Below are 12,927 nucleotides of genomic sequence, written 5' to 3' on the forward strand. Positions count from 1 at the left end.
GGGCTCCGTCGGGCAGCGGGAGACCGCAACCACCGGCGGCAACTTACACCGAGCTACTGCTGAACCGCAAAACCGCGTTTATTTTAGGGACCTGCGGCGCTACGGTAGCTAAAGCCGCCTGGTTACTTAGATGGACTTTTCAAACAGCGCTTGGACCCGCTCGCCCGGGCTGTGTCCCGGGAGAGCGGCGGGGCGGCTTCAGACCGCTGCAAGGTGCCGCTGCGACCGCGATCGTCAGGGTCTCATTTGCAAGGGGGAAGTGAAAACCAGGGAGGGCCTATTTTACCCTCGAGTACCAAGCCCGAACCCGTAAGCCAAGCAAAACCGGACTCCGGCGTTTCTCTAGAATCCAATCAGGTTTCATTTCCATCAGATTTAGACTCAGAGCAGGAGACCTTCCGTGCTCTGAGCTAAAATGGAAATAAAGATACGTGTGTCGGGTGATTTCTGGTAAAATGCTTTCCCAGGTAAAACGTTTCCATTCAGCACGTTGTTAGCTTCTAACACAGGAATCTATTATTCAAAGAAAAAGGTTCGCTCTTCTTGCGCTGCCGCCGTGCGGTACCGGCCTCCCTGGCACGGCACGGCCCAGGCGACAAGATTCCTCCCAGAGAAAATAGAAATGAAGCGTGGGATTACGAAGTACGAGTGTCGGAATATCTCTACCTATTGTAAGGGAAATTGTTGCTTTTAAACGGAGTGATTAAGCACCTTGTGCGACGGCCTTTCGGAGCCTGGGGAGTGAACCGCGATTGTGCGGAGCAGTGCTGAGGGGGACGAGCCGCGCTGGACCCCCCTTGGGCAGCGAGACCGCCTTTGCTGGCTCAGCCCCGGGGAGCTGATCCCCGCAGAAAGCAGAGACTGCGGCCAAAGCCGCCCCCTCCCCGCGGCCGCTCTCAGCCGAGCCTCTGCCCGGGGCTGCGCTCCCCACGGCCCGGGAACCAGTCACTCAGAAAAGCCTCTGACTTTTGGCAAGGTCTCTCGCCCCGCCGCCCCGTCGGACATCGCTCCCCGCCAGCAGCTCGGGGCCAAGTGCGGGCGGCCCGGGGCTCGGAGGCGTTTGCTGGGGGCCTGGAGCGGGCCCGGGGGGCTCCGCCGCCCTCCGCCGCGGCAGCCCCGCTGCAGAGCGCTCCCTCCGTGGGGATGCGCTTTGCAGGCGGTTGTCTGGGATTTGCAGGATACGGCTCTACCTGTTGGCATGCCCAGCCAAGTCTTTACTCCCCCTCAAGATAAGGCAGACCCTAGCAGAGGGCATGAGGAGCCCGGTGTGGATGTGTCTTGCAGGACTCTGGGGGGACCCCAGAGGCCCCCATCCTCTTGCTGCCAGTGAATTGCTTCCAGCCCGCCTCAGCTGTAGTGTGTGCTCCCTCACTGCACAGAGTTTGTCAACGGAAAAAAAAAAAAAGTCGTTTGTGTAAAGCGGCCAAATGGGGCTGGGAAAGGAGGACAGACCTTTCCCGGAGGGGTGTTACCGAGCCGGGTCTCCTAGGGCTGGTCTTGCACTGCTCGGGGAGTGGAGGGGGCTGCGGTGAAAAAAATGAGGAGATAAAACTTACGTCTCCTTCTTCAATTTCCACCTTATTTTCTGCCTTCTTCAAGTTTTCCTTTTTCTTCCAAGAAAATGCCTTCTAGGAAAACACACTGAGTCAATGCATTTGCTTTTTAAGATGGATTTTTGCGGGACTAAAAGGGAAACGGTTTGCAGCAAGAACAGATGTGAGCACCTGGGACGCGCCTCACTCGCAGGCAGCGGGAAGGCAGGCCGGGACAGGAGCGCAGGGCCGACCTGGCATCCGAGTCCCCCATGCTCCAAGTTTTACCAGCTCACACGGAATTTCTTAATTTATCTTTTCAGCTGCTTCTTCGCATTTTGTACCACTGTACCCTGTCCCTTCTCTCACCCTATCGTTCTCTTTTAATGGGACATTTCGCTCCACCAGAAGCACCAGCTTGTGCAGGAGATTGCAAGACAAATGCAACGAATTGGGCATTTGGCCAATAATCGTGTTGATGGAAGACGAATATATACATATATATTATTTTTCTTCGCCTGGTGGAAAATGTATAGCTCTCCAGCAGTCGGCTGCATTAAAATCTGAGTGCATTTATAAAGTGAAACAAATGTTCATGAAAAAGAGCTGAAAATCGCTCTCCCAAGAACCAGTGCGTTAAAGATTAACGCAGTCTGAAGTCTTAAGATGCCCTGATTTTAGCATCTCTGGCATCGCAATATTTAAAAGCCTGTCAGCACTTCTATTGTCAACTCTTTTTCAAGGGCTTCTCGCTTGCCCTCAGCAAGCGTGGTGGAAACCTTGAGATTCGGACTAAAAGGCCTCTTAAAAGCCGGCTGGAAACATTTCTCTGGCTTTACACAGGGGCGCAGGGAAGGAGAGGGTCCCTGAGATCCACAACTGACGGCGGCTCTGAGGTAGCTGGACGCTCTGCCTTGAGTAGGGCAAACGGTTTTTAAAACGTTGCAGTGCTGGTAGGTGGTGGGGAGCAAAAGTTCTCCAGATAATTCAGAAACACACCGATCCTTCCCCAAGTCCCCCAGCATCTCCCACAGCACAGGCGAGCGCTTCTCCACCCTCCGCCAGGCACACCTTGGACGTACCCACACACGCGCACGCCGGCCAGCACTTTCTCGCCATTCCCGTACCAAGTGCAGGATCTCATACAACTTTCAGCTCTTGAAAACGACGTAAGAGCTCTGCAGACCCGCGGGGGGTGGATTTCGGGGTGGCCTGACACCACGGGGCTCCTTGGGAGGAAAGGGGCTCCCTTTCTCCCCGGGGGAACTCTGCATACTCGGCCTGAGGGTCTGAGGTGGAAGGACCACATGGAAGGGACTCGGGCTGTATGACTTAGTCTTCCCAGCGCCCCCCATCCCCTTACAACGGCATCGATAATCTGCCGCAAATGCCCTCAGCAGCCTGTCTGGGGTCGTGCCAGGAGCTGTACAAACACGCGGAAAGGTTTCGCCGGCTCCCAGCTTCCCCTTTCCCTCCTGCCCTCTCTCACTGCCATCACGGCCTTTCCTTGTCGCACTCCACCCCATTCCCCTGCTCTCATTTCCAATCCCCTCCCTCCGTCCTTCTCCTTCACCCCAGAGATCTCCCGCCTGCCATCCCACCTCCTCTTCGCCTTTCCCATGGGCTCTCCTGGGCCTGGCTCTGCCTCCCCCCCCAGCAGTGCAGGGCCTGGGCAGGAGGGCAGCCAGCCCCGTCCTGCCCCGGCTGCCCAGGGCGCCCTTTCGGGGCGCACCTCACCGGCAGCGAGGAAAGGGGCACCTCGGCCTGCCCCCCCATCCCTTCCTCCCCGTTCCCTCCAGCTCCTGCTCCTTTTCCTTCTTCGTTCCCCCTCTTCCCTGCCACCTCCCCTCCCTCTCTCCCTCCCCTGCACCGCTCCCCCCGTCCTCAGTCCTTTGGCTCCCTCTAGCTCCATCCCCTCCCTCCGCCGCCCCGACCCCTCCTCCCTCCCCCCCGACCCACCTTCCCTCCGCCCCGGCTGCCGCTGCCGCCCTCCCGCCGCAGCCAGTCCCGCGGCGCGGCGCGGCTCGGCTCGGCTCGGCTCGGCTCGGCTCGGCTCGGCTCGGCTCGGCTCGGCGCGCCATGGTGCAGCTCGGGGGCGGCGGCCGAGCCCCACCGCCGGCCCCGGCCGCGCCGCCGGCCTTCAGCATCGACAGCATCCTGCAGCCCGGCCCCCGCCGCCCGGCCCGGGAGCAGGGCAGAGCCCGCTGCGCGCTGCCGGAGGAGGAGGAGGAGGAAGAGGGGCCTGCGGAGCAAGACCCCAGTAAAGGCTCCAGCAACTCGGGTACGGAGCCGGCAGCCCGCCTCAGGCTGCCTCGCACGTCGGGTCGCACCCCAGCCCCCACCCAAGGCGGCGGCCCCGGCCCAGCCCGCAGCCCGGCCCCCGGCGGGGGGCTGCCCCGGGCCTCCCCAGCGCCGCCGGGCCGGGACCGCGCACACGCACACGCAGACAGACCCACTTACAGCCACGCACACGCAGCCGCGGCGCCCACGCAGCTGGAGGAGGACCCGAGGCTCCGCGGACGGAGGGGAGGAGATGCCACCGGCACACGCACACGCACCAACCTGCTTCCAGGGGCTTGTCCAGGGTGTTTTACCCCCCTCCCGGCCTCCTTGGCTGTTTGTCCCGTGTCCAGGAGCCCCTGACTGCTCTGTCATACAGCCGGCAGAGAGATTTCCTTAGATCCTTACTGGAAGCTCTTCACCCTTCTCCCTTCTGGAGGGTGTGGGGGGCCGCGGCCAGCTCTCGGCAACCCCCTCCCCATCCTATCCCCCCCCCCCCCGGCCTCGGCCCCGCTCCCTAGCGCTCAGCCGGGCCGTGCGTGCATGCGGGGCGGGGGCGCGGGCGGCGGCGGGGCGCTGATGCTGTGCTTTGCCGTTGCAGGCAGCGAGCCCCGCCGGCTCCGGGCGGAGGGGACGAGCCGAGGCCTCCGCCCGGAGGCCGAGGGTGGCGGCAGCGGTGTGGGCTCCCCGCTCCCCGCGGAGGGGCTGCGCGGCCCCCGGCAGCCGCCGCAGCGGGAGGCCGGGGGCTGCGGCGGGGAGAGCGGCAGGTCGCCGGCGGCGGGCGGCAGGAAGAAGACGCGGACCATCTTCTCCAAGAGCCAGGTCTTCCAGCTGGAGTCCACCTTCGACGTGAAGCGCTACCTGAGCAGCGCCGAGCGGGCCGGGCTGGCCGCCGCGCTGCACCTCACCGAGACCCAGGTGAAGATCTGGTTCCAGAACCGCCGCAACAAGCTCAAGAGACAGATGTCGGCCGAGCCCGAGGGCCCGGGCCCGGGGCCGGCGGAGCCCTCCGGGGAGCCGCCGCCCACCGCCGCCTCCGCGGCTCTCTCCTTCCCGGCCCTTTACAAGGACAGCACCGTGCTCAGCCGCTGCTTGCTGCCGCTGCCCTTCCCCCTGCTCTACCCGGGCAGCGCCATCCCCTACCTCTGCCTCCCCGGGCCGGGCAAACACTTCAGCCTGGTGGACGGGGACGTATAGCCTCTCCCCCCGGCCCCCGACCTTCCTCTTGCCGGGGGCCGCCCCGGCGTTATTTATGGCCCCGCCGTGTCGGTGGGGTGTCCGCCTTCGCCACAGCCGGCGGCAGCCGCCCCCCGGCCCACGGAGGGGCCGCCCGGGCTCCCCCCACCCGTGTCCGTGGGCCGCCGACACGTTGTTAAAGCGTCGAAGGGGGCTGCCAGCCCGCCCTCGCTCTTGCAGCGCTTTTTCTGTGGTCAGGACGGAGGAGGTAACGCGGAGCCACCAAAGAAACCGGGATGTGTTCTGCCTCCCTTTCTCCCAAATTATCCCGTGCTCGTATTTCAGGGGAGCCGATGCTCTGCCTCAGCCCACGGGGACTGTGTCCTCGCGTCTGCCCCAGCGCCGTGGCCGTGGCTGTGGCTGTACGGTGAACCGAGTCACTTTTAATACAGCTTGCTAAAAGCGAAGGCCGCGGTGTGCTTCTCTATCTCAAACTCCCCACCTCCAGTGTCCCTCAGATTAATTTCTCCCCGTCTTTGACATTATCAAAATGTAGACACCTTTCCTCAGATCTGGTTCTTAAACTGTGGCTTCTCTGAATTTTTTTCCCCTCTCGAAAAATTCCAAGCGCGCTCTCACACTTTCTGTGCTAACTGGTTCTCAAACTCTGGCTCGTCTGATGTTTTTGCAGAATCAGAGAAGCTGTCTCTCACACTTCTTGTGCTAACCCCGCCCCCCGAAATCTCGTGGGACAATTTTATCTGCTACCCTAGAGTAAAGAAATGTTATTTTTTTCCATGGATTTCCAAACGCATTTGTCGTCCTTTGGTTTCCAAGTTCACACGCTTTATATTCAAAGGTTGGAAATAAAACTTTTCAGAAAGCTGAAATGCATGCCTTTTCAATACAGTGACTACTAGGCAGTATCAAACGAAAGATATTGCCTAGAGTGCATCGGTGGTTTTTATTTTAAAAATAAAGGTTAAAACCACAGTCGTGGCATTACGAAATTCACCCGTGCGTGGGAAAACGGGCAACTTGTCGAGTTTCCCAGCGGCAAAAAAAGCGATAGGTGTTTCGGCTAGATAAGGACGTTTTTTCTTTCCTTTGCCCACTGGTGTTCATTCGCCTTTCCGTGGGCAATCAATACAGACGTGCAGCGAACCTCCGCGCAGATGCGTGGGCCAGCCCGGGGAGGAGAGCCCGGGGCAAGCGGGAGCCCCGCGGCTCAAAGGCGCTGCTGTGATTTACTCCCCGGCCGGGCAAGTGCTGCTGCAGGGGCTGCCGGCGGGGTCAGGCGGCCGGGGGCCGGTGCCAAGGCAGCCCCTCCGCCGGCCGAGCGCTGGAAAGCGGCTGCCGCGGCTGCCTGAAGTTGTCTCCTGGTTGCGATGATCTGGGAGCGTTGTTTGACATCTCGCTTCTTACTCGGTCTCGAATTCGTGTCAAGTAGCGGGAGGAGTCTCACAGGGTGCCCTTGCTCTGGGAAAAAAAAAATAAAATTATCGAGGGTATTGCAAGAATAGTATAATGGAGTGAGGACGCTGGAGGGGACCCGCCGGGTGCACTCCACAGCTCCGGTTCCCCCAAACTGCCGCTCCCGGGAGGGGGCAGGCGACGAATTAACGGTTTGGGCCACACGACGGACCCCTCTTTTCTGATCTGACTTTATAATGATAGTTAAAGAAATTAAGCCCTTCTGAGTCCGCGAGTTACTCCGTGGCTAAAAGCATCTGGAGACACATATAAGCGATGACGTCCTTATTTCCGAGGATGATGTGATACGGTTCGCGCCTGCCTATTTTTTCATAACTGATGATCTATATCGGAATGTCCCTTTAGTTGTTACTTCTAATATTTCCAATGTCTATGCACCCTTACTTGATTACTGCCACGAGATTAATCAATACCGATAGAGGCGGATCCGGCTTTTTCCAAATCCCTGGCAATGGAAGTTTGATTGGATGCAGCAGCTATACACTAAGGTCCCTTTCTTTAGTTCTTTAACATGGAACTAAAAGTCATTTAGAGAAACTGCCCTTCCACCTAACTGCAGCCTCAGATGCCTCCGTGGGGAAAGATAATTATGTAAGAAGTCGCTATTCGGCAATTAAGCTACTTTTCACCGCATTTATCAAACAATTTTCAGTCTTATTCCTCTCTCTGTTTTATCAATTTGCCATCCCAATTGTTTCTGGAGTTACAGAGCCAACTGAAGGAAAATACGGACCTAAAACACGGAGCCAGTTATTTTACAATAAAAACAAAAGCAAGAGATCTTCTGTATGCCCTAGGTCTGGTGCACAGTCCGATTTCACAACTTTTTGCCGACCAACTCCAGAGCTACGATCATTAAGAGTTAATGTTGCCATCGGTGAATCCCTGAAACACCCGGGTAGCTGGAGAAAGTAAATAACCATCCCGAAATACTCATCCCCCATCAAGATATAACTCCAGGTATTGAGATCACTGCCCAAAAAAATTAACCAAACTGTTGCTATTCAGTGCAACACGGCCAGCGGCCGGGCGGTTTTCTCTGAAGAAAGCCAAGTCCATGATGTATCAGGATTCCCAGCCAAGCAGTCAATGCTGATCGCACTGAATATTACTGACATTTCTTTTAGAGCTTAAAACAATTGCATTTTTGCAGTTATAAACTGCTCCTTACTGCTTCAAGAGATTGCTATTAGCTACCTTACAGCAGGAGATTAGTACTGGCTAACCTATTGATGGGATACTTTAAAAACAGAAACAAACCACAACAAAGCTGAACAAAATCCCCTCTGTAAGAGCTTGCAAATAGTTTGAGAAGAAAAAAAAACCCAACAACCCAAAACCCAAACAGTGCTAGAAATGATTAGTTGCTGGAACTGAGATTTAAAAAATTGCTGTTAAGGTTTGACACAATGAAAAGTGATAGTGCAGCTGGGTGAGAAGCAAATGGAACACACAATGTGCTACCGTATTGAAGGGATTCTCTATTAAAAGCTCATATACAGTGCGGCTTTTTTTTTTTTTTTTTTTTTTTTTTTTGCATTAGAATAGCTAGAGGCCCTACCTGTGCTGGGAGATCCCTTGTCCCACGGTACATGTGTAATGACAGCCTGCCTCGGAATACTCTATAAACTGAGTAAGAAAAGAAGGATATGGCTAAGACCTGGTCCCTGAACCTTCCAAAAGAAAGATCATAATCAAACACAACCTTTCTCAACAGGAAAATATGTTTGAAAAACAGTTGAATACATATGTAAATGCATTGGATAAATACATAAATGCATTGGATAGCATTGGATACATACAAAACTGTACTACTTATAAAACAATGCAATACAAGGTCTTAAAAAGGCCACTCTATCTCTCTTTTCTCCATCTCTTCATAAAAGCCCCACATGGCTCATTCTAAGTGCAGCAGCTCCAGGAAACCTGATTTTCATCTCACCTGTGATGTCATAAAGTTTCCTGGGATTAGGATGATCAAACTCATTCACACCGCTGCATGTGGCAACTTTTCTTGTTCAAAAGCATGCTGAGAATTAGAAGATCCAATTATTTGCGCTGGGGAGTAAGTCTTCTCACTTGTCTGCTCTGTTGGAAGGTTTGGCAAAACTCCCCTGGGACTGGTTTCCCCCTGAAGTCTCCTGATCAGGACACTGAACCAGGCACTTGCTACCATTTTATTTTGTTTTGCTGTTCTCTAATCACTGTGTACATAGATATCTTTATGGACCAGCACCAGGATGTTGTGCCAGCCCTTCTTGTCAATCCCCCTGCTACTCAGACTTCTGCCCCTAATCAGACTGGTGCTCACCTCCACAAGGGTGGGAAGGTACGGTACAGCCTATAGACAGAAAAGTTACTCAGCATAGCTCTTTGGCCTTGCCAGCGGTTGATTTAGAGTACAGCAGACTCTCCTGCTTCTTCTCCCCTGCCCTGGATTTGCTATTTTTTTCTTTTTTATTTGGTTAACCTACAATGGTGGCTTGTTTTTCCTTTTTTAAAGAAAGGATTGAATTTACTGCATCTTTTGTATGTTCATAAGCAGAAGTAGGGCTTCATCAGCCTAGTGAAAGGCTTGCAGCATTACCCCAAAATGTAGTATTCTTTCATGTTCTGCAAGGAAGTCACCACAGATTTACATCACTGGAATTAGGAAGAGAAAGGAGAGTCATAGCCTTACCTCCCAGGGGAGACTCATTTGAACGTAAGCTAGATAATCAAATTTAAGAAAGATAAAAATTCATTACAGCATCACACAAAAGGCACAACATTGATCATCCAAAATCATCACGAACAAAAAAAAATCAGTTTTGAGTGAAACATAGTAAAAATGCTTTCTGTGCATCTTCTGTACAGTGGAGGTCCAGCTGCACTTTTTTCTTGAAAATCCAGTAGTGTCTCTTCTCTGCCTCTTCATGTGAATGTATGCAGTGGGCTCGTTTTGCAGGTTAAACTTGGGCTGGGCCTGATTCTGCTTTCCCTTACAAACACATGGTTAGAAGGCAAGGATGTGACCTGTAGAGTATGTCTGATTTAGAACTGAGTTTGTCAGATTGAGTCCTTAAGATCTTTTCCTTTTTAAAGTATGTGAAGTAGTAATATCCTTGTAGTTATGATGTGAAATAATAACCATATAAAAATAATGAGATGGATTTACTGGAGAGGCTTGGTAAAGGGTGAAACTTGTTCCTCCATGCGTCTACATTCGCCTCGACACTGATGTTGAACATGCTCTTACATCATGAGATGTGATTGCTGACCAGTTCATCTGTCACTTTAAAGTAAAGATCATACATGATTTGCTTAAAATAAAAACCTGGAAACTGTCAAGTACTAAAAATAAAGGCCACCAAATAGTATAATATCAGGAATATTCATCTTGTGTCCCGTTTTGTGTTGCAGTACCTGTGCAATGCTCTGCACCTAAAAGCAGGAAGCCTTTTATTTCAGAGAATAATTTAACTCTAGAAAAGACTGTGTTCTGGCATGGGAAATGGTGATTGCAATATGATTAGTGTACAGAGGGGAGAATCACACCTGCCTCTTCTCTGCTCTCAACAAGTCAATTACATGGGTACTGGTCTTCATATAAAATCCAACAGAGACCAGAAAACATCAGCAGACATTCTAAGAAAAAGGAAATGTAAAGGAATGTCTGGTGTGAAACAGCACAACATTTCCAGCTGTGTCATCAAAATCAGGTTATTTTGCACAAATTTTTTCCCCATCTGTGAGCCTTTTAGGACCTAGTGGACAATGGAGGCTGCTTTTACAAGCAGGTATGTGGTCAGAGGGTCAGGAGCCGTATCTGGAGTCAGCAACCCAATATATCAGATACAAATAATGAGTTTTGTGTCAGACCAGAATCTATGCGTGGCTTTGAGGACAAAGGCAGTGGCAGAGCTTTGAGTAAAGACCTCATTGTACAGACCCACGTTTGGATTTCAGTTCTCCATAGTCTACTTCAGTCATGCATGTCCTTTGGGACAGCGATGTCTGAGTTGGTCTGGTTGGAGCAGAAACAACCCTAGTTTGCTCAAACCTTTTTCATCAGGTGTTTGTGAACTGTTACACAGGAAGAAACGACACCTTATTAAGCAAGAGATACTTTCCCACAGTTTTGATTTTTTCATTACTTTAATACTCAGACTTACAGAGGTCAGAAGTATGACCTTTATAAAGTATGCACCCATATGAGAGAACAACTGGGGAAGTTCTTCTTCATGGTCTTCTTCTATCTTGGATTTAAATTATTGAACGAGCATGGCTCTTCTCAAGTAGGGATAGCATCCTAGCAATTGATGAAGATCAGCACTTGACTGAAGTCAGCTTTCACCCTGGCTCTCCTCTTCAAATCTGCCCGATCCAGTTCTCCATTTCTTTCAACTGCCAGTTATAGGGCAGCTACAAGAACTGCTCGGCCTGTAGATTTTCTCTAGGAACATTTCAAAGTTTTATTTGTGACCACAAAATGAAGAAAGTGAGAAAAGCAAAGCTACCCACACACCCAGCACAACTGGAAAGACTGGTGTGAACTTTAGGTCTTTCTAAGCATCATGAATGGAGTATTTTACTGAAAAACAGTCCCTATATGCAATTATTATGTCTTTTTAAAGTAACACCAATATTCAAAGCAGAAAGGAGACTTGGCTACTGGCTAACCATAATGTTCTCTGAGTTCCAGACCTCTAGGAGATGTATATCAATATACACATGTACAGGCTATAGTCACTATGAATTATACACTTCCTTAAGTTGCTCCTGACAACAATAATATTCCCTGTTTCTCATTTTGTAAATAAGTGACAATTTTAGATCTATTTTGCAAATAAATAGCTGGGACCCATGGACCAATGTCTTTTATTCTTTCCTTAGGATTACAATGTCTACTGAATCTTTCACTGTCTGTTACTGAGTTGGAGTGAATCCTTTGTGTGAACAGATAAAGGTCTGAACATCCATCCCCATGTTCTTCCATGCAGACTGAGATTTATAATATCCGTACATTGATTCCGAATCATCAGCTGACTAAATAACTGTTGCACAGGTATTTTCAGATAGGTTTGTACGTGTTTTAGTAAGTAATAGGACAATAAAAAAAGCTTATTTGTTAAAAAAAAATTATTTATAGCTGTTTCTAACATTTTGTACACGTAGGATTGTTAGACAACTTCTCTGATGCATACTCTGTCTTTTTGTATAACACAAGCAAAGTAATCTAGAGCTGTTATGGTATATTACTGTGTAATTTCAATGTTTGCTTAGACAGTTATTAATGTGAAATTATAGATGCAAAGAGCTCTAATTACTCTGTAGGAAATGTTATGTGGTAGGATGCGCATGTGTTTTTGAAAGAGCCTGTAATTTGTGGATTTGTAACTAAATATTTGCTTTCAATTTCCATTATTAGATAATTACTTCACATATGTGTCTGCTTCCCCAGACTCCTAAACCTGACTTTTTAATGGATAAGGAGAATGGCACTAGTTTAGATATCCTTGTGTCAACAAGCTTTTAATAACTATGTGGTAAAAGTTGTAAAATTGGGATCCAGGCAAAATAGATTAAAAGATAGCAGCTAAATTAAAAAAGAAGTATGCTTAGCATTGTGAACTTACAGATTGCATCATGAAATCTGTGAAACTGTACCTGGAAAATAAAGTTATATCTTCATATTAACGAGCTCACAGAACTAAAAACTTAACAAGCAACAACTGTTTCTTAATGTTTCCATGGCGTTATTTCACTAGATGAATTTTATTCTGAAAGAATGATTATTGTATTGAAAAGAAGATTTCTGATTTAGAAATGTAAAATAGTTTGAAAATAAGTGTTAAGACTAGCAACTCAGTCATTAAGAAAAATCCCACCTTTTATGAAATCTCCCAATAACAGAAACTTGATCTCTCAGGCATTTGCATGTGTCAGGAGAGACAGAGAATCGATAAGCATGACTATCAGAAATAGCAGATGGCTGATATAGTTAGGACATTAGTCCCCTTTGCCATGTCATTGGACTCTGACCTAAATCAATGGGGAAATGTCCCTAATATGTCTACTTGTCCGTTTATTGTATAATCTTTTGCCCTGGGTCAGATGCCAGGATCAATGGATTCTCATGTTTTCTGTTGAATTCACTGACTTCATATTATGAAAGGGGCTACTTAGGATGGTGACAGTAATGGCAGGGGACTGCACTTGGTGAACTGAAAGCTCCTTCCACCGTAAGTCTGGCTGGGGATTACTGTAAGCAAACACCAAGAAACGTTGTAAGTGAAGGCAATTTGGGGAGAGGTTCTGGGAACTTCTGAAAAGCATGCATTTTTAAACGCATGGCTTTTCACTCTGAAGCTACGTTTCGGCAAAGCACTGTTGTCAGACTTGATTAGGTTACTCTAACCCTCACAGATCTGCTTGGAAGCTGAGGAGCACATCTAGCAAAGCC

General features: G+C 50.4%; 1 protein-coding gene across 1 annotated transcript; it reads left to right on the forward strand.

Annotated features, from left to right (window-relative positions):
• The first annotated feature begins 3,611 nt into the window (after positions 1-3,611).
• LOC132317134 (homeobox protein HMX2-like) lies at positions 3,612-5,009 on the forward strand. The gene is made up of 2 exons (XM_059818173.1): positions 3,612-3,813; positions 4,414-5,009. Exons 1-2 carry the CDS (start codon positions 3,612-3,614, stop codon positions 5,007-5,009), a joined length of 798 nt encoding a protein of 265 aa, XP_059674156.1.
• The last annotated feature ends 7,918 nt before the right edge of the window (positions 5,010-12,927 follow it).

The sequence above is a fragment of the Gavia stellata genome, chromosome 5, assembly GCF_030936135.1.
Source record: "Gavia stellata isolate bGavSte3 chromosome 5, bGavSte3.hap2, whole genome shotgun sequence".
Classification (NCBI taxonomy): domain Eukaryota; kingdom Metazoa; phylum Chordata; class Aves; order Gaviiformes; family Gaviidae; genus Gavia; species Gavia stellata.